Source organism: Mauremys mutica, chromosome 12 (genome assembly GCF_020497125.1).
Source record: "Mauremys mutica isolate MM-2020 ecotype Southern chromosome 12, ASM2049712v1, whole genome shotgun sequence".
Lineage (NCBI taxonomy): Eukaryota > Metazoa > Chordata > Testudines > Geoemydidae > Mauremys > Mauremys mutica.
This window is the reverse complement of record NC_059083.1, coordinates 5364448-5389632: the sequence shown is the minus strand read 5'-3', so window position 1 is coordinate 5389632 and position 25185 is coordinate 5364448. Positions and strand designations below refer to the sequence as shown.

Below are 25185 nucleotides of genomic sequence, written 5' to 3'. Positions count from 1 at the left end.
ACTGCTGGAGTCCATGCTCCCGTGGAAGAGACTCTGCCCTGAAGTCCACCGCACTGCCCTCAGGGGAAGCAATGGAGGGTTCCCGCGAAGGCCAGGGAGGAGCTGTGGCGGTCCCCGAGCGGACGACCGATGCCGGCGTCAAGTGTCTTGCCGGTGCCGTAGGTCGGTGCCAGTCGTCGTGTGACCTAATCGGAGAGCGGGACCTGCGCGTGGCGCGGTACCGGGAGCTCGACCGGCGGTGCCGGGAGCTCGACCGGCGGTGCCTGGAGCTTGATCTTGAGCGCGAGCGGCGTTGTCGTGAGTGGCTCCGGGAATCTCGGTGCCGAACGCGATGCTTGGAACCGGACCTGTTGCGGTGCCGGTGACTCGGTGGCCGGGACCGGGAGCGTCGCCGGGAGTGCGACTGGTACCGCGATTGAGAGCGGTGCCGGGACTCGGACCGGTGCCGAGACGGGGAGCGGCGTTGCGACGTTGACCGCCTTACGGATCAGGCCCGGTGCAGCGGCGACCGTCGCCGAGAGTGGGACCGGGATCGAGACCGAATCCTGGAGCCCCGACCGTCTCGCTCATCCGGGGAAGGAGGTCGCATCAGAAGCGGTTTTCCCATTGACTTGGGTGCCCGCACCGGTGGTGCCGGGGGCTGGTGGCTCGGCGCCGCCGCGAGCTCGATCAGCTCTCTCGCCGTCGCAAACGCCTCAGGCATGGACGGGATCCGCAGCTCCTCCTCGGTGGGTACCGGGGAGCTGGGGGGTGCCGGACTCGACGGCCCTTGCGGCGCCGGAGTCGACGGCATGGTGCACTGCCTGTGCACTGCCTCAGCCTGAACCGTTTTTGTCGGAGGCGGCTGGGTTAACGGCTTCTGCTGCTGCTTTGCAGAGGCCGTCTTCGGCACTTTCTGCTTCCTCCCTGGGGAGAGGGAGCGGTGCCGGGACTTCGGTGCCGGGTGTCGAGGTGCCTCGGCACCGGAGCGGCTCGGTGCTGCTGGTGCGCTGCCCACCGAGGCAGGCTTCGGCGCCGGTGGAGTTGGCGCTGGAGGCTGGAGCGAAGCCTCCATCAGCAGCTGTTTCAGGCGAGAGTCCCGCTCCTTCCTCGTTCAGGGTTTGAAGGCCACGCAGATTGGGCACTTGTCAGTCCTGTGCGACTCCCCGAGGCAGCGGAGGCAGGAGTCGTGCGGGTCACTCACCGGCATGGGCCGCTGGCAAGCTGCGCAGGGCTTGAATCCCGGTGCCCCGGGCATAAGCCCGCACCGGGAGCGGAAGAAGAGGGCTAACCCCTCTAATTCCCTACTAAACTACACTATACAACTATATATACAACTACAACAATTAACTTAACTAACTACTAACAACTATGTACGCTATAATTATGGAGAACGCTAGGGCTGTGGAGGTAAGGGAGCACTCCACTGTTCCTACTGGCCGTCACGGGCGGGAAGAAGGAACTGAGGAGCGGACGGGCCGGCTGGGGTATATAACCAGCGCCATGGCGGCGCCACCCCAGGGGGCGCCAGCCGGCCCGCCAGAGTTGCTAGGGTAAAAATGTTCCAGAGAAGCCGTGCACGCGCGGTGCGCACACACCTAAATGGAATGCATAGGAGCAATCACTCGAAGAAGAACTCCCAGCTGCCAAAAGAGCTAGTGAGGAAATTATTTTAAAGACTCAACATTTGTTAACACCTGACATGAGATAAGTTCTACGGGGAAGGAGGGACCTGCCTGTCGTGTCATAGATACTGAACCGGTGAAAACACCAGGACGGGTCAGAACCTCGGCTGGTGTAAACTGGCACCAGCCCAATGACTCCCAAGGGGCAACACCACCCTGCACCAGCTGCAGATCTGGCCCCGTTGAGCCAATGGAGCAACCCCAATGTAGCCCCCCTGGGAAACTGGCCCTATCCCCGTGGGAAGGGAACTTCTCTCTGCCACGCTGCGCGGACGCTGCCTGGGCCGCCCGAGGTGCTATGAGCACGTTTGTTGTTATTTGTAAGCGGATGAATTGTTTTCTTAAGAACATAAGAACGGCCGTACCGGGTCAGACCAAAGGTCCATCTAGTCCAGTATCTGTCTGCCGACAGTGGCCAATGCCAGGTGCCCCAGAGGGAGTGAACCTAACAGGCAATGATCAAGTGATCTCTCTCCTGCCATCCATCTCCATCCTCTGACGAACAGAGGCTAGGGACACCATTCTTACCCATCCTAGCTAATAGCCATTTATGGACTTAACCACCATGAATTTATCCAGTTCTCTTTTAAACCCTGTTATAGTCCTAGCCTTCACAACCTCCTCAGGTAAGGAGTTCCACAAGTTGATTGTTCACTGCGTGAAGAAGAATTTCCTTGTATTTGTTTTAAACTTGCTGCCTATTAATTTCATTTGGTGACCCCTAGTTCTTGTATTATGGGAATAAGTAAATAACTTTTCCTTATCCACTTTCTCCCCATCACTCATGATTTTATAGACCTCTATCATATCCCCCCTTAGTCTCCTCTTTTCCAAGCTGAAGAGTCCTAGCCTCTTTAATCTCTCCTCATAATCCCTGTTCCAAACTCCTAATCATGTTAGTTGCCCTTTTCTGAACCTTTTTCTAGTGCTAGAATATCTTTTTTGAGGTGAGGAGACCACATCTGTACACAGTATTCGAGATGTGGGCGTACCATGGATTTATATAAGGGCAATAATATATTCTCAGTCTTATTCTCTATCCCCTTTTTAATGATTCCTAACATCCTGTTTGCTTTTTTGACCGCCTCTGCACACTGCGTGGACATCTTCAGAGAACTGTCCACGATGACTCCAAGATCTTTTTCCTGACTTGTTGTAGCTAAATTAGCCCTCATCATGTTGTATGTATAGTTGGGGTTATTTTTTCCAATGTGCATTACTTTACATTTATCCACGTTAAATTTCATTTGCCATTTTGTTGCCCAATCACTTAGTTTTGTGAGATCTTTTTGAAGTTCTTCACAATCTGCTTTGGTCTTAACTATCTTGAGTAGTTTAGTATCATCCACAAACTTTGCCATCTCACTGTTTACCCCTTTCTTCAGATCATTTATGAATATGTTGGTGTCATTAGGCATAACCCTAGGTAACTCGGGAGGGTGGAAGACCACAAGTGTCGATGAAGCCTCCCTGCACTAGGCCTAAATGAATCAAAGCCCTTCCATGTTTGAACTTTAATCGACCTAACAAGCCAGCAACAGAGAATGGAAGGTGTAACAGCCAGTTATCAGTTGCAACACAGCTCAAATCGGTCTCAAGATAACTGCAGAAGGAAAGATCACTAACGAGCTGCAGCTGCCAAGGTTGATGTACCTGCTACAGGGGGAAGGGGAGGGGAAGACAGCGGGGAATCAGCTTGGGTATAAAAAAAGGGAAACTGCTTGTATCTGTGTGCTTGATTTGAGACGTGTCTGTCTCCTGGCATCGCTTTGAGATCTCAAATAAACTTTGTCTGCTTCTCCACCTTGGTGTGTTCATTGGCGCGAAGCACACCGGGCAACGACCCCCCCACTGTTGCTGTCCTCGAGCACTCTGTGCCGGCAACAGGGGCAAGGAGAAAGCCGTAGCAAACACAAACACTCAGCGACCAGTGGACTAAAACAAAGAAGCTTAAAGCTCAGGCCCAATATACCCCTCCCTTGGCAGCAAGAACAAAACAGATCCAATCCCCTCTATGGCCTCCTGCTAATCCCACGTCATCTCTGGGCAGGGCACATGGTAGCGAGCGGTGGGTCCAGGACGTTCTCCCCTCGGCCGAACGCTGCCCTTTGGGGAGAAACGCTGGATCTCGGCCGCGGGATGGTGACAAGCGGCTGGGACCGGAGCTGCGGAGGGACCAAAGGACCCTGGGTGGCAGGTAAATTGTTGGGGTCACAGGAGCCTTCCCAGCTCTCGATCCGGAGACTGAGGCAAAAGCCCGACCAGACATGGCTGCCCCCAGACGGGCAGCGCCGTGACGACAGGGCACAGGTCCTTATAAGGCGCGAGTGGCGGGAAAGCGCTGAGGGGACGGCAGTTACAAACCAGTTCCAACCGGTTTGAACCAGCCCTTTGCGCCACAGCTTGGGCGCCTTCATTTTCCCGCCTCTGGGGGAAAAATGGACATTTGACTCCATTTCAAAAAGTCCCAAAGTCCATATTGATGAGGGGGGAAACCATATGAAAAAACCTGATCCTAAACATTGAAAATCATTTATTATATAAAATCACCAACATGCTGGGCTCACAGGCTGGCCTCCTTTTACCGAGCATGGTGGGCTCCCTTCCGCTGAGGGAGCCCTTGTTTGCGAGGGTGGGTTTTACCTCAGGGACTCCCCATACTGCAGAGGGGAGGCTGGTGCAGGGAGGCTGAGCTCGCCAGGCCCATGTTCTCTATGGGGTACCCCGCGGGGAGCAAGCGGCCGGCTAGGGGCAGTGGAGCACGAAACGGGGGGGTTGGTCCCAGGAGTGAGGGGCCGGCTGGGGACAACAGGGCCCGGGCTGGGTAGGGTGACGATATGTCCCGTTTTGGCCAGGACAGGGCCCTTTTCCATCTCTGTCCCGGCCGTCCCTCCTCCTTCGCCAAACGGGGCGTTTGTCCCGGCTGCCAGGCAGAGCAGAGGGAGGCGGCCGCAGCCTGGAGTCAGCTGAAGGCAGCGATGCCCCTGCCCGCCAGCAGGAAAGTGGGGAAATTTGCTGCTGGCGGGAGGTGCTGGGTTCAGAGCTGAACCCCTGGGGGGCGCTGAGTTCAGGGTGGGGGCGGGATCAGCCTCAGCCGGGGGAGATGTGGAGCTTGGGCGGTATCAGCCCCTGAGCTCAGGATAGGGGCTCGGGTCAGCCCCAGCTTCAGGCGGCCTGGGGAGGGCGGTTCGGGCGAGCCCTGCAAGCGGGGTGGGGGGGCTGCTCCGGTGAGCCCCCAGCCGTCCTGTTTTTACCCCACTGTCTGTCGCCTCTTCTCTTCCAGCCCCCTGGTGGTGGCTTGTGTAACTGCCCCTGACTAGCCAGGCTTTTTGGAGCGGCTCCTGCTGCCCTCCCGCCCTGAGGGTCTGCAATTAATGCGGGTTAAAAAATGTAACACGTTAATTGTGCTGTGCGTTAATTGCAGGCGTTAATGGCAGTTAATTGACAGCCCTAATAGGAATTAGATACAGGTTCCTGTCAGCTAATTTCTAAGTAATAATCTGCAAAAAACCTCAATTGTTTTCAGGTGCCGAAGGAGCTCCTGAATCACAGTTAAAGTTGCTGAAATGGCCCCCTGGGCTCTTATCATGGCCGCTTCAGGCCTGGCTGGAGGTGGGGCCTCGGGGGGAGAGGAGGAGCCGGGCGCGGGGCCCCGTGGTGAGGGAGGGTAAGGCCCATCTCAGCCCCGCACTGGGAAGACGCTTCCTCTGCCAATCCGTGTCTGCCCCAGGCTACTGCGCTTGTGTTAAAAAATGGTTTGCCGTGAGGGACCCGACGCAGAGTATTTTAAGAAGGTTGAGTTGTTGAACCCACTTTACCTCCCTCATTCAGGTAAAGCTTTGACACCCCTTTGTGCTGGCGGCACAGGGTGTGGGGTGTGTGAAAGGGGAGGCCATGTGGCCCTATCACAGGAGTGGAGGCCTGAAGCAGTTGGCACCCGTGGGGCTGGTTACAGTATTCAGTGACTCCCCTTAATCCCTCTCCCACCCACACCCCCTTTCGAGTTCCTGGAGACTTGTGGGACCCTCCCCCATGGAGTAAGACACAATCTCACATGAACCTTTCAGAAATGTAGAACAGTGGTCACCAAAAACACTGCGTGGGGTTGCAGTGTGTGTCACAGCATGATGTCTAATGGCCAATCAGAACACAGGACTTCCTAATGCTGTTTTGTAATTTCCCATAAATTATAGAGTCATCCGAGAATAGGGATGGGCTGGACTTCAGCCTTCAGATTAGCAGTGATACGGTTAGATGAAATTATTATGCCCATGAACTCTCACCATGCAATACAATGATTACTTATCATATTAGCTCTATCCTTAAATTAAAACCTCCCAACACAAACTGCAAACTTGAATGGCTTGTGTTGTTTTAACAGTTGGAAGAGCAGCTCATGGACCTCTCTCCTTAACTTAAGAATTGAAGCTTGTGGCAGCCTGCATGAAAAAGTCCTCAGGGCAGACCGAAAATTGCAACGCACGACCTATGGGATCCCCCTAGAAAGGACAAAGCCACTCGAGTGTAGCACTATGAGTTACAATTCACCATAGTCAGTGTATCAAAGACGTCTGACAGATGTCAAAGAGTCAGCGTGATTGACTTGATCTTCACCCACGATCTGGAGAAGGTCTGTTACCAATGTAGTCTGTGCGCTAAACGCTGGCTAACAACCGGACTGACGGGAGTCAAGGAAATCTGGGGTCCCCACAACTAGCACTAGAGTCGCCTTGACAGAATATTCTGGAGGAACTTTCCCTTAAAAAGGAGCTAACAGACAGGGCAATAACTGAGAAGATTTTTACTGTCAGAAAATGATGTCTGTAGTAAGGGCCAATCGGTCGCTTTTTTGCCCTAAATTTCTTCTGATAATAGTCCCAATGTCTCCCAGCTGGATTTTATTAGAGTCTAACTCACGGGTTATAACCCAAAGAGCAGTAGGAACTTCCACTCCCTTGGCCAGTGACAGTGGCTCATACTCAAGCAGAGATGACAGCGTTGGTCCCCCACAGACAAATCCACTGCTCTGCGATCTGATAATTTGATCTGAATCTGTAGGTTATTTTCTGAGAAATGGGTTAAAACCCCTCACAGTGAAAACTACTTGATTGCATATGTCACTGGAAGCAACACAGATCCACCAGGCCTTTTTGTCACTTGGAACAGCTTTGCCGATCAGGACTTTGCAGAAGTTAGATGGAGGCTAAGAAGCCCAGCGGTGCCTCATGCAAAGCCCTTGGCACAAGATATCAACCTGTTTTCATGCTGCAGTTGGTGAGAATGAGGCAGTGACTCCCATAGGCGGCAGGTTTGTATAATTTTTGGTGGGGCCCAAAATGGTGGTGCCCCCCCGCTCCCGCCCTGTAAGCCGATATAAAATGAAGCTACAACGCGTCAGTGCCACAAGATTACAAGGGTCAATTAAAAGTGGAAAGTCAGAAGCAGCACTTGCCTACTTCAATATACAGTATTATATTTTGTTGCATCTGTTGTGATGAAGTGGGAATGTTCTTAATATTTTCTCTGAATACTGTGTGGGTGCCTCAGTTTCCCCTGCAAGGTGCCAACTGAAGGTGTTGGGGACAAAGAGATCAGGTGGCCTCCCTGTCCAGAAGAGACACAGAGGCCAGAGGAGGGAGTGTCAGTTTGGAGCTGGCTGGGGAAATTGGGAGAGACCCAGAACTTGGTTCTGGGCTCCCCACCCCCCAAGATGGACCTGACAGAGGGGTTCTGTTTTCTGTACCAACAAGCTCTGTTTAAACTGTGTTCCCGTCATCTAATAAACCTTCTGTTTTACAGTCTGGCTGAGAGTCACATCTGACTGCAGAGTTGGGGTGCAGGGACCTCTGGTTGCCCCAGGACCTGCCTGGGCAGACTCGCTGCGGAAAGTGCACAGTGTGGAAGGGCTGAATGCTCCGAGGTCAGACCCAGGAAGGTGTAAGCTTCTTGCCCTGGAGACAGTCTGCTCCGAGAGAGGAGGCTCCCCCAGAGTCCTGACTGGCTTTGTATGGAGATGTTCCAAAGCATCACAGCATCCCCTTCCACACCATGCGCTTCCCGGAAGTCTGCACAGGCACTGACACTCCCTCCTCTGGCCTTTGTCTCTTTTCCAAGCATTAGGAGGCCACCTGATCTCTCTGTTCTCCAACACCTTCAGTTGGCACCTGGCAGGGGAAACTGATTTGGGAGAAATGAAGTAAAAGCTGCCCAAACCGAGCTTGAGCACTCCTGAATTTTGAGGTGTTCAAATCTGGAAGGCAGGTGCTGGGGGTGGGAGAGGGCTGTGGGCTCCATGGGGGAGCATGGCAGCAACTGTCTGGAGCTGCATGGAGCCAGATACGCTGGTCTGAGTGGCACAGTAAGCGGTTTGGGGGTTGGAGAAGAGGTAGGGAGTTCTGGGGGGCAGTCAAGGGACAAGGAGCAGGGGGAGTTGGATGGGGCAGAGGTTCGAAGGGGCAGTCAGGGGACAGGCAGCAATTGGATAGGCATGGGAGTCTAAGAGGTTTATCAGGGGACAGGTAGGGGGTGCGGTCCTGGGGGGAAGTTGGGTGGGGCCTCAGGAGGGGGCAGTTGGGGACAAGGAGAAGGGAGGCTTAGATAGGGGCTGAGGTCCCAAGGGGCAGTTAGGGGCAGGGGTCTCGGGAGGGGGTAATCGGGGAACAAGGACCAGTGGGGCTTAGATAGGGGGTGGAGGTTCTGGGGGGCAGTTGGGGCAGGGGTCTGGGGAGGGGGCAATCAGCGGACAGAGGATGGGATTCAAAGGGCTCTGGGCTGCTGGCAGCCGCGGGGATCCCAGAGCCCTTTAAATCCCAGCCCCGGCCGGGAATCAGAGGGCTCTGGGCTCCCCGCCGCGGCGGGCAGCCCAGAGCCCTCTGATTCTCTGCCGCGGCTTGGATTTAAAAGGCTCTGGGCTGCCGGCAGCGCACAGCAGGGGAGAAGCCTAGCTCCAAATATTGCTGGAGCAGAGCCCCTGTCTGTGAATATTCCTGGGGCTAAAGCCCCAGGAGCCCATATAAGTCGGCGCCCATGGTGACTCCGACCCCCATTGTTCCAGCCCCGTTTTCCCTCTTCCTCAGTCGCAGACCATGTGTCTATCCCCTGCTGACCTCTGGGAACCTGCCTAGGAAGACGATATTTAGAGATTATTGTATCAACCACAGAGGGCGAACACTGAGCAGAAAAACAGATGGTCACTGCCCCAGTCACTGGGTTGAGGGGGAGGGGCAGGACTCTAGGATCCCCCTTCCAAAGCCTGGAATACCACTGGCAGCCCACAGCACTTTGTAAATGTTCCCAGCACCGCCTGCTGCAGGGAGCTGAGCCCTGAGCTAGGCTGCAGGGCACAACAAGCGCTGGCGGGAGAAATGCTGTATGGAGCTGGGTGTGGATGTGGCAGGGGCTGTTTTTCAATCCGCTGTTCTGCAGAGGGGCCAGGCTGCACCATTGCAGGGACCAACAGCGTCAGGTGCTGCCACTCCACAGTCTGTCCTGGTGCCTCCTCCAGGTGCTAACTCAGACCAGAAGCAGTTTCCAACCTCCCAAGAGTAACATGAGGCAACGTACACGTAGGAAAGGCCCGTTTGGTGTGCAAAGTTCAGAATCAGCCCATTTCTGAGAACAATAAAAGGAAACTAAATTCCTCTCTTCTCTGCAGAAGCAGCCATGGCTGCTGCGAATCCAGCACAACTGCTCCTAGGTGAACTGACGTGTGCGGTGTGTCTAGATTATTTTAAAGATCCAGTGTCTCTAGATTGTGGGCACCATTTCTGCCAGGCCTGCATCACTCGGTGCTGGGAGGAATTGAGTGCAGACTTCCCCTGTCCTGAGTGCAGAGAAACCTTCTCCCGGAGAAACCTCAAACCAAACAGACAGCTGAGGAATATTGTAGAAGCTTCCAGAACACTTACACTGAAGTCAGCAAAAGAACCAGAAGTTGGGACAGTGTGTGAAAAACACAACGAGGATTTAAAAGTCTTCTGCCAAGAGGATCAAACACCCATTTGTGTGGTTTGCCACCTGTCCCGAGATCACAGAGATCACACGGTGGTTCCCATAGAGGAGGCTGCTGAGGATTACAAGGTAAGAAATCACGGGACGGTGTAAGGGCTGGAATGGGCAGGAACTGCATTTTAATTAAAAAATGATGGCAAAAACCAGCGGATACCGTTCGACACCCTTACGGACAATCCTTTAGCAATGAGACTTATAACACACTGTTATTAACCTGGTCTTGCTAAAAACCATTTTTAACACCGATAAGGTCCTAGAAAAGTCAGTTCTGAATTGCCCAGGGGCTGAAATTTATACCTATAGCACAGTGCTGTTACAGTGAAACTGCTGCTGACCTGGGTGGGTTTAGTAAAGTGAATTATCCCCCGAAAACCTGGGTTAAAGGTCGGTTCAGACGAGTTTCTCATTAGGCCTGTATCGGTCTCATCTGTATGTGCTGCATGGAAAACTTCGGTCCCCCGAGCCACTTCAGAACCAACTGTTCAGGCTCCTCCTTGTTTGAAAATGGTTCTGGGCTGGAAGGGGTTAATGACACTCAGCTGTTAATCACCTCTCATGACTACAGTAACGTTCCCAGTGTTGTCTGACTGTTTCCGCTGAGCTGTTTAAAATCAGTTTTATTTATTAAAATGCCGTTCCAGCCATTGCCCTTTATTCGGGTCCCATGAACCACTTCAGAGCGGAGTCTGCAGGTAGTTTTGTTAATAAAGCTGTTTGTTGAACAGGTGGTTTGTCGGGGTGTTCTGTAGTGCAGCATTATTCTCAGTTGTATAGTGAGTATCATTTTTGTCCACTCCCCCCCAGAGCCCAGCTGTGGAGCCCTCCCTGGCCCAGACACTCACACCCCGCCTCCCTCAGAGGCCAGCTGTGAGGTTCCCCCCCGTGCAGACAATTATTTTTGTAATTTATTTCAAAATACCTGTCAGCAAGTCTGTCTGTAACAATACAGGGGTAGAGAGTTAAAGAGACCCCGACAACAGCCCAGTTCCTGCTTCTCTGCCTCCTCTCCCAACAGCCCAGCCGGGGGGCCAAACACTCACACCCCCTCTCCCCCCAGAGCCCAGCTGCGAGGTTCCCCCCGGCCCAGACCCTCACAGCCCATCTCCCCCAGAGCCCAGAGATCCAGAAGGAGAAACAGCCTGATGCTGGGTCCCGGCTTGCACAGACTTTCCTGCAGGGTGACCAGTGAGCAAGTGAGAAAAATCGGGACAAGGGGTGGGAGGTAATAGGAGCCTATATAAGAAAAAGATCCCAAAATCGGGACTGTCCCGATTGGTCACCCTACTTTCCTGCTTTCTGCTGCCCCCTTCTGCCCTCGGGGCGGGCTGGCAACTGCAGCAGCTGCTGGGAACACTCCCCGTTCCCTCCCCCTGGGATTGTCTCTATTTGCGATCTGGGCTCTGCCAAGTCCAGCAGCCCCTAGTGGCGGCCAACGTCTCTGCAGCCCATTTCTGTGGGGAAAAAGGAAATTTTTGGTGCCCAACATTAATTTCTGCAAAATCCTGCATTGCGCAGCGGCACTGAATTCCCCCAGGAGCACAATGTGTTATGAGTCTGTTCTCATCACTAAAATATTGTTCTTAACTGTCTGTAAAAGCACCTGCTGGTTTTTGCAACAATTTTATTGACTAAAATGTTGGTCTGGGCCTTTCTGGCTCGTTCCAGCTTTTACACCATCCCTATATTTCTAGGCACATGCACACTGCAGTGCTGCCTCCCGCTAGGCATCCAGACGCCTATTTCCCACCTAAGCCCTAGAGCAAGTCACAGTCTGGAGGAAGACAGGCGTTCGGCTGCCTAGGTAGTGGGTTGGGCCCAACCTGGTAGGTGGCCTCTGAACAATCTTGCCACTTCAGGCCCCACAAGCTGGTACACACAGAGGCAGCCTCCCTCCTGACTCTTAGCCCAGGGGTTAGGGTACCCACCTGGGAAGTAGGTTCACTGGTTCAAGTCCCTCCTCCACCCAGTGAGGAGAAGAGATTGGTACAGGGATCTGCCATCTCTCAGGGGAGTGCCCCACCCATGGGCTATTGTAATGTGGGGCTCCCTCCTTCTCCCCTGGAGAAGCTGTTCTACTGGGGATAAAATGTCATTTGAGAGAGACAGACAGACCACAAGCATGAGACTGGCTGTATAGTCATGGGGTTAGAGCACTCACCCATTTTATTATGTATTTGATATTCTTGCAAATATAAATAAATGGGGGGAAAGCCTCCAAAAACAACCAAAACTAAACCAGTTTTTCTTTTGTTAGGAACGAATTCGGAGCCATTTGGAGAGTTTGAAAAAAGAGAGAGAAGCGATTCTGTCATTTAAACTGAGTGGGGAAGATAAAAGCCATGAACTGCTGGTAGGTGCCGTTATTACTCAGATGCAGATGTGCACAGGGACATTATCAATCCACTGCTTAGTCTGAGTATCGTAAGAGAAATAGTGAGTAACACGTACTCACCCATGAAAGATGATCATTTCTTTATTCTCATTGTAAAGAAAACCTGTTCTGCATTAATTGAGAGTCAGCAGGAAAATGCAGCATTAAAGAAAGAGTTTTAATCATCCAAATATTTTCACTGATAATTCGAGTGTAATTTGTTAATTAACAGTAGTTTCTCCTTTCTCCTTTCAACTAAAGCTGGTTGAAAAGTTTCAACCGAAAAAGCTTCCAGCAGATAAAAGGGGTTTAGTCGAAAACAACTTTTTTCATGGGAAAAAGTCACTTGCAACAAAATTTTAATTTTTTGACAGAAAATTTCAAAATAAAACAAACATTTTTGTGTCATTTCAAACTGAAATTTCATTTGGCTTTTAAAAAGCTGAACATTTTTAAAACTTTCAAGTTTGTTTTTTATCTCTCTCTTTCTCTTTTTAGTCCTTTTTTCTCCTGAGTGCACTAAAATGAATAATTTCCAGGTTTTTTTCCCCCTTAGTTTTTCCATTTTCTTTTTGCCACTTTTTCAAAACTGGGAGCTCTTTTGAAGAGGTACAGAGAAGAAATACTAAAAAGAAAAACGGGGGGAAATGAACATTATTTTTTTCCATTTTGGGAAAAGGGAGAAAGAAAAATGTGACATTTTTCAAAAGTTATTTCGACATATTTTCAAACAAATCAAAGGAAGTTCCATTTTCAAAACTGAGACATGGAAATAACTTTGAAATTTCAATTATTTTTGCAAATTCCCCCACCTCCCAATTTTTTGGCCAGCTGCACTTTGAACAGCGATAACTGCAGCTGGCCAATCAGTGCAGCTGCTCTGGGAATCTGTTGCCCCAGAGGAGGAGGTTCACTTAGTGCCTAAAACAAAGCACAAGGACGTCATTGGAGAGACTCCGGGTCAGTTCAGTGAGCTTTGGAACAGACCCGGAATGGTATCGCTGCTAGACATTGCCATGGAGAAGATCTGGGTCCAGATCTGGTCTGATTTCCTGGCTCCCAGGGTATCCGGGGCCAGAGAGGGCTCCAGAAACAGCATGAATTGGTGGCCTTCTGTCCAGTTCACATGCACTCATCCCTAAGCAACCTGCAAACTCAGATTTGCATGTGCAAAAAGGGGTCTTCCCGGCAGCTCAATTTGTGCTCAAGGTCCCTGTGTGGCTTAAAATCCAAGATTTATGGTGGGCCAAATGTTATGTATCCAAAACTGTTTTCAGAACTCATCTCAGCAAATGAGGGAGCTCAAATTTTAGTACATTTTTTTAAAATGCCCTTTATGTCTCTATGTATTTTGTGGACAGCTTGTGTTCCCCTGTTCAAGTCTAGTGCTTCTTAGTTTGGGTTCTGCTGTTTCCTCTATTAAAATAATCCTTGCCAGTCAGTTCTGAATCCCACACCTGCTGTGCTTCCTGTTACTAGAAGGATCTGGTTTTCTAGAAGCCACTGATCTCAGATTATCCAAATCATGCAAGAAAAATTCATATTCTAAACACCAGTTAGGATTCTTGAAAATCCATTGGAAAATCGTCTGTCTACTGAGCATAGAGTTTGTTCTCCATAAAATATCAGGAGTTAAATTCTACGGGGTTGCAATGACATACCCCGTGTGCATACATGAGGCTTTACAAAATGTCCCATATCTCACTCCGTGTTCCTGTCCTTGACCAGTGCTTTCTCTGTTTGTATCTCTTCATTTCAGAAACAGCTGGAAACTGAGAAGCAGAAGATTGTGGCTGAATTTCAGCAACTGCGCCAGTTTCTGGAGGAACAAGAGCGACTCCTGCTGGCCCCGCTGGAAGAGCTGAATAAGGAAATTGAAAAGACGGGGGCTGAGTATGTTGCCAGACTATCTGAGGAACTCTCCTCTTTCAGTTCCCTGATCAGTGAGATGGAGGAGAAGTGCCAGCAGCCAGCCAGTGAATTCCTGCAGGTGAGACGCTGTTAGAAACACCCCGGAACCTTTCACAGGGTGAGAAAGTCTCCTAAACCTTCACTTTTGGTGTGTAGGAGTGAAAGGTCAGAACATACAGTATTGCTAAAATATACATTATTTTTCCTTAAGGGCTTGATAAAATGCCCATTAAAGTCAATGGAAATGTACTTCTTGAGTACAATGGGCATTGGATCAAGTCCTAAATGAAAAGAAATTCCTCTTTTGAATTCTAGTGGGAGAAAACGCCTCCAAAAATGGTAAACTCCAAACTCTATTCTCCCTGTCTCCTAATGCAAGAACAAAGGAACATTCAATTAAATTAGAAGGTGACAAATTCAAAACTGATGGAATGAACGCTTTTTCACACATCACGTAATTAGACTGTGGAACTGATTGCCACTGGATATCCTTGAGACCAAGCATTTAGCAAAACTCAAAAAGTGATCAGATATTTCTATGGATGACAAGAATATGCAGAGTGATATTAAACCTCATGGTTCATTGCTTCAGCCAGTCGCTAACTGTTAGAGAGAAGGATGAGAATGTGGGGGTCACATTATTTTACATCTTCCTCTCATCTGGCACTGTCCACCTTTGGAGACAGAATACTGATTAGCTGGACGTCTGGTCTGAGCCAGTCTGGCATTTCCTGTGTTCCAAACACTAACACCAAAAGATTAAAGGTGGAACCAGTCTTTAATTATGGAAATAGCTACGATTGAAGCTACGATTGCATTTAAAGCCAGATTTTGCCACTTTTCCTAGATATCAGAAAAAGGGAAAATATCGGCTTTAAAATTGATACATGAGGTCTGAGGCTGTGATGATTTTCTCTGCCAGAACTGAAGTTAGACAGGGAAGCTGTTCGTTACTTATGGCAGCCTGAATGTGTAAGTAGTCGTTAGAATTCCAAAAGCCTTCTCATGATTTTATTTTTCAAAAAATGCCTCTAACTGGCAAAAAAAAAAGAAAAAAAAGTGAGAAATAAAATGTAGTATCCTGGACGTCTCTACCTGATATCTAGGGTCAAATTCTCTGTTGCGACCAGTATCTGCTGTGGGCAGCATCTTCACTCCTCAGGTGTCCTGCATTGAACCTGGGGTGTAGGACAGTGATTGGCCCTGTGTTACTCTGTACCCCACACCCACTGCTCTCACCCAGCCCCACCTTCCTGTGGATGTCAAGAAGCCCACAGGACGGGCCTTCAGAGTGTTTGTGGGCGAGTGGGGAGAGAGTTTACAGCACGGGGGCAGCACAGCCTGGGGGCATCCCTCCCTCTGGCCCCACTGGAGTCTGCAGGAGGGGATCTTCCCCACACCTGTGAGCGTTAGGAAGATCTTTGTTCAACACATCGCAAGACTGAGCCCTCTGATTTCATGTGCCAGCTGGTTATGCAAATGTCATTACACAAAGAGCCCGTGTGCCTCCGTATACAAACTTCCTGGGCCCAGCTCCTGCAGTCAGAGCACTTCTCCGAAAGAGCAAAGGCAACACATTGAATGGTTTTGTTTGTGTTAATAAATAACCAATAATTTTTCTTTGAACCTCAAACTGTGAAGACCAAGTGAGTCCCCTCCAGAGCAGGAGGGATCCTTAGTGTGAGACCTGGGACTGAATTTCCTTTTCTCTCTCCCCTCTAGGACATCAAAGGCACCTTGAGCAGGTAGGTGGCTCCTTCTCACTCTCCCTTTCACATCCCAGGGCAGGGAAGGGATTTTGGACATGAGACCTGGCTCCCCACGGCCCAGCAGTGCAGAGTGTGGGGCTGGTTCCCAATCTCCCTCCGTTACATCTAATCTCGGGGCTGTTGTCATTTTGACTAGACTCCAGAATAGAGCAGCCTGAGAAAAGAGTGATTGACCTACAGACAGGGGTGTTATTTGTAGTGTGGCTGGTGGACTGGAGACCTCAGGAGATCGGGGATGGAGAATGAGTTTTTCATTTCTAAGTCATAGACTTCAAACTCCACCCAGGTTGGTAGGGATGGAAAGTCAGGGCCATCTGATGACTGTTCAATGAGCTGTTTATTAATTGTTTCTAATTATGCAGTGAGCTCTAGCCGTGTGCTGGGCGTGGCCACAGATATGATGGAAGAGACGTTCCCTGCTCTGAGGAGTTTATAACGTGCTGTTATCAGTAGTGCTATGGCAGTGCCTGGAGGCTCAAGGCAAAACCAGGGCCCCGTTGTGCCGGGTGCTGCACAGACAGAGACAGTCCCTGCCCCAGGGAGGTTACAGTCTAAATAGACACAAGAGACACAGGGCGGAGGGAGGAAGGATTAAAATCAATTGACGGGAACATTCAATGGAGACAAAGTGCTGCACGTTGGAAGGAAAAATCAAACCTACAACTAGGAAATGGGGAATCGCTGGGGAGGCAGCAGGACTGCGGGAAAAGCTCTGGGGGTGGCAGTGGGTCACACAGTGAAGGAGGCGGCAGGGTGACGCTCTTGTGAAAAAGGCAGATGTCACTGTGGGATGCTGTCCCAGGTTGCTGTATTCACCGCAGGTGCTGCCCCCTCCTGGCTGCTCTGGGGATTAGCTCTTCCAGGGCCAACCCCTCCCCTGGCGTCTCCCCCCCCCCGCCCCCTTGTCTCCCTCTCACTCTGCAGCCTCGTCTCTCCCACCAGGAGCTGCAGCTTCCTCTGCGTGACTCAGCCCCCAGCCAGGTCACTGAATGGTTCCCCTGCTGGGGGGCAGAGTCTCGCTGGCCCCACTGCCCAGGCAATGCCGCTCCAGCCGGGGCTGGGTGGGGAGCTCGAGCCTCCCACTGCTCCAGGCTCTAGCCCAGGGACCCTGCCACATGCAGGCACCGTCTGCTCCCTCCCTGGGCTGCTCCCCACTCCCCTCCCACAGGCCTTCGTCTCCCCCCTGCTCCCTGACGGGGGTTAGACCAGGTGACCCTGGCAGCCCCCTCTGGCCCTGTGAGTCTAACACTCCCTCCCCCAGGGCCCGGCTCCCAGCAGCCTGTTCTCTGCCTGGGTCCCTCCTGCCCTGTCGAGTGCACAGGGAGGGGGGCTGCAGACTCCTCACTGCAGCCATTTCTGCTGCCACCTTCCTGGCTTTGCACGAGCCCAGCCCCCACCTGCTCAGCTGAGCTTCATCGTCCAGCCAGGGGTCACTGCTCTGGCCTGAACCCCCGTGTGTGGCCTGTCTCCCCAATCTCCTCGTTCTCTGCTTCCGTCACCCTTTCCGGGGGCTGATGTGGGGTGAACACCCACCACAGGTGTATTAACAGGAGTGTCAGGGTCAGACACAGGAGGACGTTGTTCCCCCCTTCTTGCCACGGGGAGGCCTCAGCTGGAAAACTGTGTCCAGTTTTGGGCCCCGCCCTGTGAGAAGGATGTGGAGAAATTGGAGAGAGTTGAGAGCAGAGCAACAGAAGTGATCTGAGGTTTAGAATGGACGAGCTGTGAGGAAGGTTGAAATAAATGGGTGTGTTTAGTCTAGAGAAGAGGAGACTGAGGCAGGGCCTGATAACAGTCTCCAGATCTGCCTGAGGCTGTTCTGCAGAGAGCGGTGACCAGTTGTTCTTCACGTCCCCTGAGGGCAGAACAAGGAGGAATCGGTTTAATTTGCCACAAGGGAGATTTACATCAGCGCGACGGGGTCCCGGGGTGCAGCCTGGACTGTGGCACTGCTGAGCCCCCCAGATCCCCAACCTGGGCTGCCTCTCGCCCCGTGATGCTGATGTCGAGCTACAAGCCTGACAGGCCCTGCGCTGACACAGACACCTGCGGGCAGGGACCCGCCCGGCCGTGTTACATGGCTCATCCCCCAGCCATTGACGAACCAGCAATAGAAGGCGCCAGCCAGTTCCCCCCAGCTCCAGCCCTGCCCCCAGAACTGCACCGACTCCCACTGCTCCCGGCTCCCTGGGCAGTGCCGGTTCATTCAGTCGTTTGCCGTCCCTCAGTGGGGAGTGGACACACACTGAAAGCTGAGAACCCCGGAGCTAGTGGACTGACCATTGTATGTATCCAAAGAGCTAAATAAGAACATAAATTATCTTTGAAATGGGATAGTGGGTCTCACGCCAGGTCCTGGTACGATGGGCATCTACATCACCACAAGGATTGTCCCTAATTATCTCCCTTCCGTGGGGTACGGGATACGTCAGGGGATCCTGCTTCCCACACTCACAGTACAAGACCGAGGGGATGTTCAGTGCAGCTGAAAGGCAACTAGTGTAAAGCTGAGAAAAGGAAACGCCCTTTTTTTTTTAAACACAATTATTAACCCGTGGAACTCACTGCCACATGGTGTTACTGAGTTTCATAAATGCATAAAGTTGAAGGCCAGAAAGGACCGTGAGATCCTCACATTTGACCTCCTGTATATCACCGCACAGGCACTGACTTTCTCATTCCCCCGGGGGTGTTTGACCCCCGCTCTGCCCCGGGCCCTGCCCCCACTCCGCCCCTTCCCCAAGGCCCCACCCCGCCTCTTCCTGTCCTGCCCAGCCTCTTGCCACCCTTCCTCCACCTCCTCACCCCCAGGGCATCCTGCCTGCTGCTGAACAGCTGATCCCCAGTGGGCAGGAGGTGCTGGGAGGCAGGGCCAGCTAGCGGGCGGGAGGCACTGGGGGGTAGAGGGGGAAGCTGATCTGATGTGTGGAGTCAGGGGAGTCCCACCAAGGAATGTGGGAGCCTCCCTGTGGGAGCACCCGTGGAGTCTGTGCCTATGTATCCCAGGTCCTTAAATTGCACACCATTATCCCAGTAACTTGTATTTGACTAAATCCTGACGTGTGTTGACTAAAGCACCTTCCAGAAAGCCAGTCAGTCCTGATTTACCAACATCAACAGACAGTAACACCTGAGGCTGCCTAGAAGTGGGGGGGCCCCCACTGGTGTCCAAACCATGGCCCCACCCCTGCTCTGCCTCTTCCCCCGAGACCCCGCCCCCTGCTCGCTCCTCTCTGCCCCCTTCCCCCATCACTTGTCTTTAAGGCAGGTACAAAGGGAGAGAGCAGAGCTGTCCCCCTGTTCTGGGGCCTCTGTCCAGAAATGGAGAATCCACCACTTCCCTGGGCAGTTTCTGCCAATGGTTAATGCACCCGCACTGCTAACAATGTCTGTCTGATTCCCATGGGCATTTCTCTGCCTTCAGCTTCCAGCCATTGGTCCTTGTGCTGCCTTTGTTTGCTAAACTGAGGAGCCCTTTAGTACCAAGTCTGTTCTCCCCATGACGGTGTTTGTACCCCACACTCAAGTGCCAGGGATCTCTCAGGACAAGGCATTTTCACCAGCCCTCACATCAGTCTTGTGGGTCTTCTCTGCACCGGCTCCACTTTTTCAACATCTATTTTAAACTGGGGACACCAGAACTGGATGCAATTTTCCAATATCGGTCTCACCAGAATGAAGGGGAAGCTTGTAGTGTCCAAGCTGGTCTTGCACCTATTCCTGGGGCAACAGAGAATTTAACCTCCAGGGTCTGCTGAGCTACAGCCATTCACTAGAATAAAATCCATGTTAGTAAAACACAAACATGACCGAACTCCACACCGAGTAACACTGGGTTGTTTTTCAGATGCGAGAGGGAGAAGTTTCAGAACCCAGTGGCCTTTTCTTCTGAACTGAAATGGAGAATCGGGGAATCTTCTCAAATAAATACCTATCTGGAGACCATAGTGAAGAAATTCAAAGGTAATAACCAGTCACCTGGGGAATTTTCTCACCTATGTTACACTGATAACTGACAGAGCTGGGGAAATCTCTTGGGGACAATGATTGTCGATGGAGATCGTCAGCTAATCATTTGGAAGCTATGAATTCCCTACCCAGCTCTCAGTACGGCCCACACACACTGGGTTAGGGGGCTGCATTCGGACTCCCTGGGGGTTTCCTTTCCTAGCAGCTGTGAACGTTAACCTGAGCTTGAGCTTCCTGCTGAATTCACTGTTTCTGGGGTATGTTTGTTTGGATTTTTTGGCTGCAAGGCCTCTGGTGTCACCACAGTCCCTCTCTTGCTTCAGAGCAGGGCTGGGGAACCCTTTTTTCTATCACGGGCCATTGACCCACATTAAAAATCAGTCACAGGCCACTCACCTGCGGGGGGACAGAGAGGGGTTGTGGAGGCTTGGGGCTTCCCCCCGCAGCAGGCTGAGCCAGCACTCATGGCTCCAGCCCCACGGGCAGTGGCACTGGAACAATTTTAAAAGTGGGGGTGCTAAAAACTAGTGGTTCCCAACTTTTTACCTGGCACCTCCCCTTTCCCCTGTCTGTGCCCCCTCTCCCGAGAGCTGGGCCGTGGCTCTGGGGGTGGGGTAAGGAGGCTGAGGCTGGGACCATAGCTGGGGGTGGGAGCAGAGCCCTGGGTGTGAGGCCAGCAGACGTGAACTCACTGGGGGCAGAGCCCAGGTGGGGGTCTGGCAGGCAGCCAGGACCCTGGGGCGTGGGGCCAGTGGCTGGGACCCCGCGCTAAACCTGGGGGGTGCTGCAGCACCCTCTGCACTCCTAGTTTCTGCGGCTCTGCGCAGAGGCTCGGGGCTTCAGTACTTGCGGCTCCAACCCTGTGGTCGGTGGGTGGGTGGGGTGCTGGGGGCCGGATGAAATTTAGCAACAGGCCGGATCTGGCCCACGAGCCGTAGGTTCCCCACCCCTGCTTTAGAGATTCTCCACCTTTTATCCTCCTGAGCTGGAGAGAATGAGACCCCCAGGGCTGTCAGGAAGGACGAGCCAATTTTACTCAGTACTAGTGGTTCAGGGGCAGATTTAAAGTTGATCAAATGCTAATCAGTGAAAACGTTTCTGTGTATTGGTCTGTCTGTGAATGATGTGTTGGTTGCAGAGGGTTTGTCTACACAGCAATTAAACACCTGTGACTGGCCCGTGTCCGCTGACTCCGGCTCATGAGGTTCGGGCTTGGGCTGGAGCCTCGGCTCTGCGACCCTCTCCCGTCACAGGGTCCCACAGCCCAGGCCTCTGCCCAAGCCCCAGCATCTACCCCGCAATGAAACAGCCCCAGTGCCTGAGCCCTGCGAGCCCAAGTCAGCTGCCATGGGCCAGCCACAGGTGTGTAATCGCTGGTAAAACATCTCTGAGTCTGTTGTGTAATCTTAGGTCATGTCCTTAGTTTTTAATGTTTGTGGTTATTTTTAGTGAGGTTTGTAATGGTTTATACTGGTCTGAATTGCACTTAACCTCCATAGCTATAACGTAGTAAAGTTCGTTTTCTTTTCATTTTGTTTTTGTGTTAGAACATTAACAATGTGAATATATCCCTAAACACGACAACCTGACATTTTGTCTTTTTCACCCATTTCTTCCTCTAGACTCACTGTCGTTTAGACTGTGGTTCTGCAAAGGTAAATTTCTCATATCAAAGGGGGAGTGAAAATGTTCCTATGAATTATGGTGGCTCATTGGCAGTCCCATAGTTCAGGTTTTGTTTCAATTTTGCATTTGACAGGAGCTGAGCAACATATTCCTGGTGGCTGCCCAGATCTTTCCTAAAAACAGAAAAGTTGATTCTTTTCTCTATTATAATTTAGAATTTGTAACTAGTGGTTGGGTTACCCAGGTGGGCTGGGGTGTGGGAGAGGGGGTGATCTCCGTGGAGATCTAAGAGTTTAAAAATTAGCCTTTTGGAAAATCAGAGAGGAACATCTCACCTCATTTTAAGAACTCTTTATATTCATACATCACATCCCCTGGCAATATTATTATTATCAGCAAATGCACAAATGGTACAATGTAGAATGGGAAAATCCAACATACAAAAAATATACATTTCTGTTTTATCTCTCTACTTTATAAGTCAAAAGAAAAAATGTTAAAAATGTCAAAAGGGGTTAGGTAGACATCACCTGTTCACAGACAGGCCAACTCTCATGAATCGATTTCTGAGTAAAATTAAAATTAAGCCTCCCTCATGATCTCACCATAGAGCTGTGGCTGAAAAAAAATCCCAACATTTGAGAGCTCTAAAAACGAGGCTTAACTTTACTTAGAAATCCTGTCAGGTGCCCTGGGTGCGGCTGGGGTTCCTGCTGTCACCACCCCAGTGCTGCTGCTCCCCTGCCAGCCTGGGAAGTGGGAGAGGGGCCCCCACTGTAGCCCCCAGGCCTAGGGAGGGTGAAGAGCCCCAGGAGGAGCAGAGGTGGGGCCATGAGGCTTTATTATGGCCTGGGGGCTGCAGGGGGCCTGAAGTGATTGGGGGGCTGATGGGCTGGGGCTGGGGGCTGTATTGCTGGTGGGGTCTGAGCAGAGAGGGTGAGTGCTGGAGGGTGAACTGAGGGCGGTGGGGTCGGGGTGCTGAACTGATGGGGGGTGATGATGGGGCTGGGGGACTGAATTGGGGGGGTTGGATGGGGACAGAGCTGATGGGGGCTGGGGGACAGGATTAATTGCTGGGCAGGAGATGGGCAGATGTGGGGTGAGAGCTCCTGCAGCAGGAGCCAAAATCCCCTTCCCCAGGACATGTGGGAGAGTGGGCAGCACTGACTGTCACATGCGCAGCCCTGGGGAGGGGCCAGGGGGATTCAAACACCAGGAGACTGAGCTAAAACCCACAACAGAATCCTTTAAAATGTCCTGATTGTTGGGCCAGTCTCATGAGATTTGATCCCTTGACGTCGGCAATACTGCACTAGCCATTGCGTAGCCGTGGGGCCAGCAGTGCGGGGTTTGGAAAGTCCCCGATAGAGCAGCACAAGCCGAGCAGCCGTTCAGTGAGTGTGCGGTGTCCTCACCCACCCGCAGCTACACACAGTCATGAGGGGCCGGTGGGGTCTCTATGAAAGCAGGTTTCTAGTGCTCAGCTGGCTGATCGCTAGGCGGGAGGGGGCTCTGCAAGGAGACGGGATGTGACGAGTTGCATCATTGGACAGGGGGACGTTGGATTCCCTGTGATCTGCTGGGAGCCTCCTGTGCTGCCAGGGTCTCTGATCACGTCTGTGGGGAGAGGTGGGGGCAGGTGGGGAAAGGTTCCAGGGCCTGACTGTCAGGCCCGTTCGTGCTGCTCTGTCAGAGCAAAGGGGCCTTGATGTGCCTGGAAACAGTCCCCAGAAAATAGCTCCGGTGCAAGGGAGCCCCCCCCCACCCCCCATCCGTGTGAAGTTGGCACAGGGGCTCCACAGCAACTCTGCCCCCAGCCGTTATTGTAGCAGTGGGCTGGGGCCATGCTGGGGGCCAGGGCCGGCCCTGGGGGCAGGGTGCGGAGTCCGGGGCGGAAGTGACAGATTTGTCTCTTCTGGGACCGACTGTGCCAGCCAGTCACACCAGCCCGCGGGGCCCCCCAAAGCGCAGGGCCCGGCGCAGTCGCCCCGATTCGCCCTCCCCAGGGGCGGCTCTGCTGGGGGCACAGACAGGAGGCATCACACTCTGGCTGCTCTCTGCTTCGCAGCCCTGAGGCCCCTGGAGCGAGGGGCCAGGCAGACTAACGGAAGGACAAAGGTGGCTTAAAACCAGCTCCCTCTGACCCCCCTCGTCTTCCCCCCCAGCACAAGGATGGAATCACTGAGACTCTGACTCTGGGTCTGGGGCCTGGCTCAGCCGAGCTGATCCTTTCACTCTGTCCCTGAACTGGCTCTGTCAGGGTGTGAATCCCCCTGGCCCAGGGCTGAGATCTCAGCGCTGCTCCCCGTGCAGAGCTGGGTAAATCCGGGAGGGGGGAGGTTGCCTGGTTCACTCCCCAGCTGGGGCAGGTTCTGTCACTGACACGATCAGACCCTGCTCAGGGCTGAGCTCTGCCCCTCACGCTCTGATTCTCTCTGCAGCGAACGTGGCTCTGGATCCAGACACGGCCCATCCCGAGCTCATCGTGTCTGCGGATCGGAGAAGTGTGAGATGGGGACACACACGGCAGGACCTGCCCAACAACCCTGAGAGATTTGACACTGAGCTCTGTGTGCTGGGGTGTGAGGGATTCACCTCGGGCCGACACTACTGGGAGGTGGAGGTGGAGGGGGGGGCTGGGGGAGTCTGTGCTGTGGGGGTGGCCAGAGCGTCTGTGAGCAGGAAGGGAGAGATCAGCTTTACCCCTGAGCAGGGGATCTGGGCTGTGGAGAGCAGGGAGGATCAGTACTGGGCTCTCACGTCCCCTGAGCAGATCATCCCCTTGTCCCCGAGCCGGGGACCCCGCAGGATCCGGGTGTATCTGGACTATGAACGGGGGCAGGTGGCGTTTTTCGATGCTGGTCGGGGGGACCCGATCGCCACTTTCCCGCCGGCCTCTTTCGCCGGGGAGAGAATCCGCCCGATCTTCTGGGTTATCGCTGGTGTGCGGCTCCTCTAGCCCCCACCCCCCGATCTCTATGACCCTGGTGGACTGGGCTGAAGGGGGGTGACGCTCTACCCGCAGCTCTCTGGCTGTGGAGGTCTGTGTGCGGCGCTCTAGCATCGGACTCTATGCCCTTGGAGGCTAATTCTCATGGAAGGAGGGAGCCCCCCTGTGGGAAGGACCCTGCCGAGGGCCAGAAGAGACCCCTCAACTGGGGGAGGGGCTGGCTGAAGGGGCTGGGGGGTGGGGAGTAGGCGGGAGGCCTGGCTGGGGGGAGGGGAGGGGGGAGCAGGCGGGAGGCCTGGCTGGGGGGAGGGGAGAACGGGGGGGGCCTGGCTGAAGGGGCTGGGGGGAGGGGAGAGCGGGGGGGAGGGGGGCCGGCTGAAGAGGGGGCTGGAGGGGACAGCCCAGAGGGCAAACCAGGCGCCAGGCGGGGAGAGGTTCCCAGGAGACCAGGGGCAGGTGTCGCAGGGGAAGCAGAGCTGGGCAGGGAGGACCCAGCTGCACAGACAATGTCCTGCCCCTTGGCTTGGGGCGCACAGAGGCTGGGGACCCGTCGGGCCCCCCAGGGTTCCCCCAATCAGAGCCCAGGACTGGAGCCCTCTGCTCCCCTCCAGCGGCTCTTCCAGCTGCGTTAGCAGGACACTGGGTGGCGGGTTCGGCCTGACGAGCTCCTAAGCGCCCGGGGGGCAGCGTTTGAGTCTCGCCAACTGTTGAGAACAGGCCACTTCCACCTTAATTGAATTGGCTCGTTAGCACTGAGCCCCCACTCGGTCCGGCAGCTCCCCTCTGTTCACGTGCCGTGTGTTTATACCTCCCCCCTGTATGTTCCACTCCGTGCAGCCGATGAAGGGGGTTTAGCCCACGAAAGCTTCTGCCCAATAAACGTGTTGGTCTCTAAGGTGCCACAAGGACTCCGCG

At 53.1% G+C, this 25185-nt stretch overlaps 1 protein-coding gene across 1 annotated transcript; it reads left to right on the top strand.

The window, feature by feature from the left end:
- The first annotated feature begins 71 nt into the window (after positions 1-71).
- Positions 72-24400, top strand: LOC123345833 (RING finger protein 39-like). The gene is made up of 4 exons (XM_044982891.1): positions 72-297; positions 877-984; positions 9319-9743; positions 23653-24400. The coding sequence occupies exons 1-4, from the start codon at positions 72-74 to the stop codon at positions 24277-24279; spliced, it is 1386 nt and encodes a 461-aa protein (XP_044838826.1). The 3' UTR covers positions 24280-24400.
- Positions 24401-25185: the final 785 nt, after the last annotated feature.

Excerpts from the sequence above, each read along its gene's own strand:
- LOC123345833 (XM_044982891.1), top strand. The coding sequence starts at position 72 with ATGGAGGGTTCCCGCGAAGGCCAGGGAGGAGCTGTGGCGGTCCCCGAG. Across the intron at positions 298-876 it reads TGAGCGCGAGCGGCGTTGTC|AGGCCGTCTTCGGCACTTTC; the intron begins GTGAGTGGCTCC and ends GCTGCTTTGCAG. Across the intron at positions 9,744-23,652 it reads AGGCTGCTGAGGATTACAAG|GGGGGAGGTTGCCTGGTTCA; the intron begins GTAAGAAATCAC and ends TAAATCCGGGAG.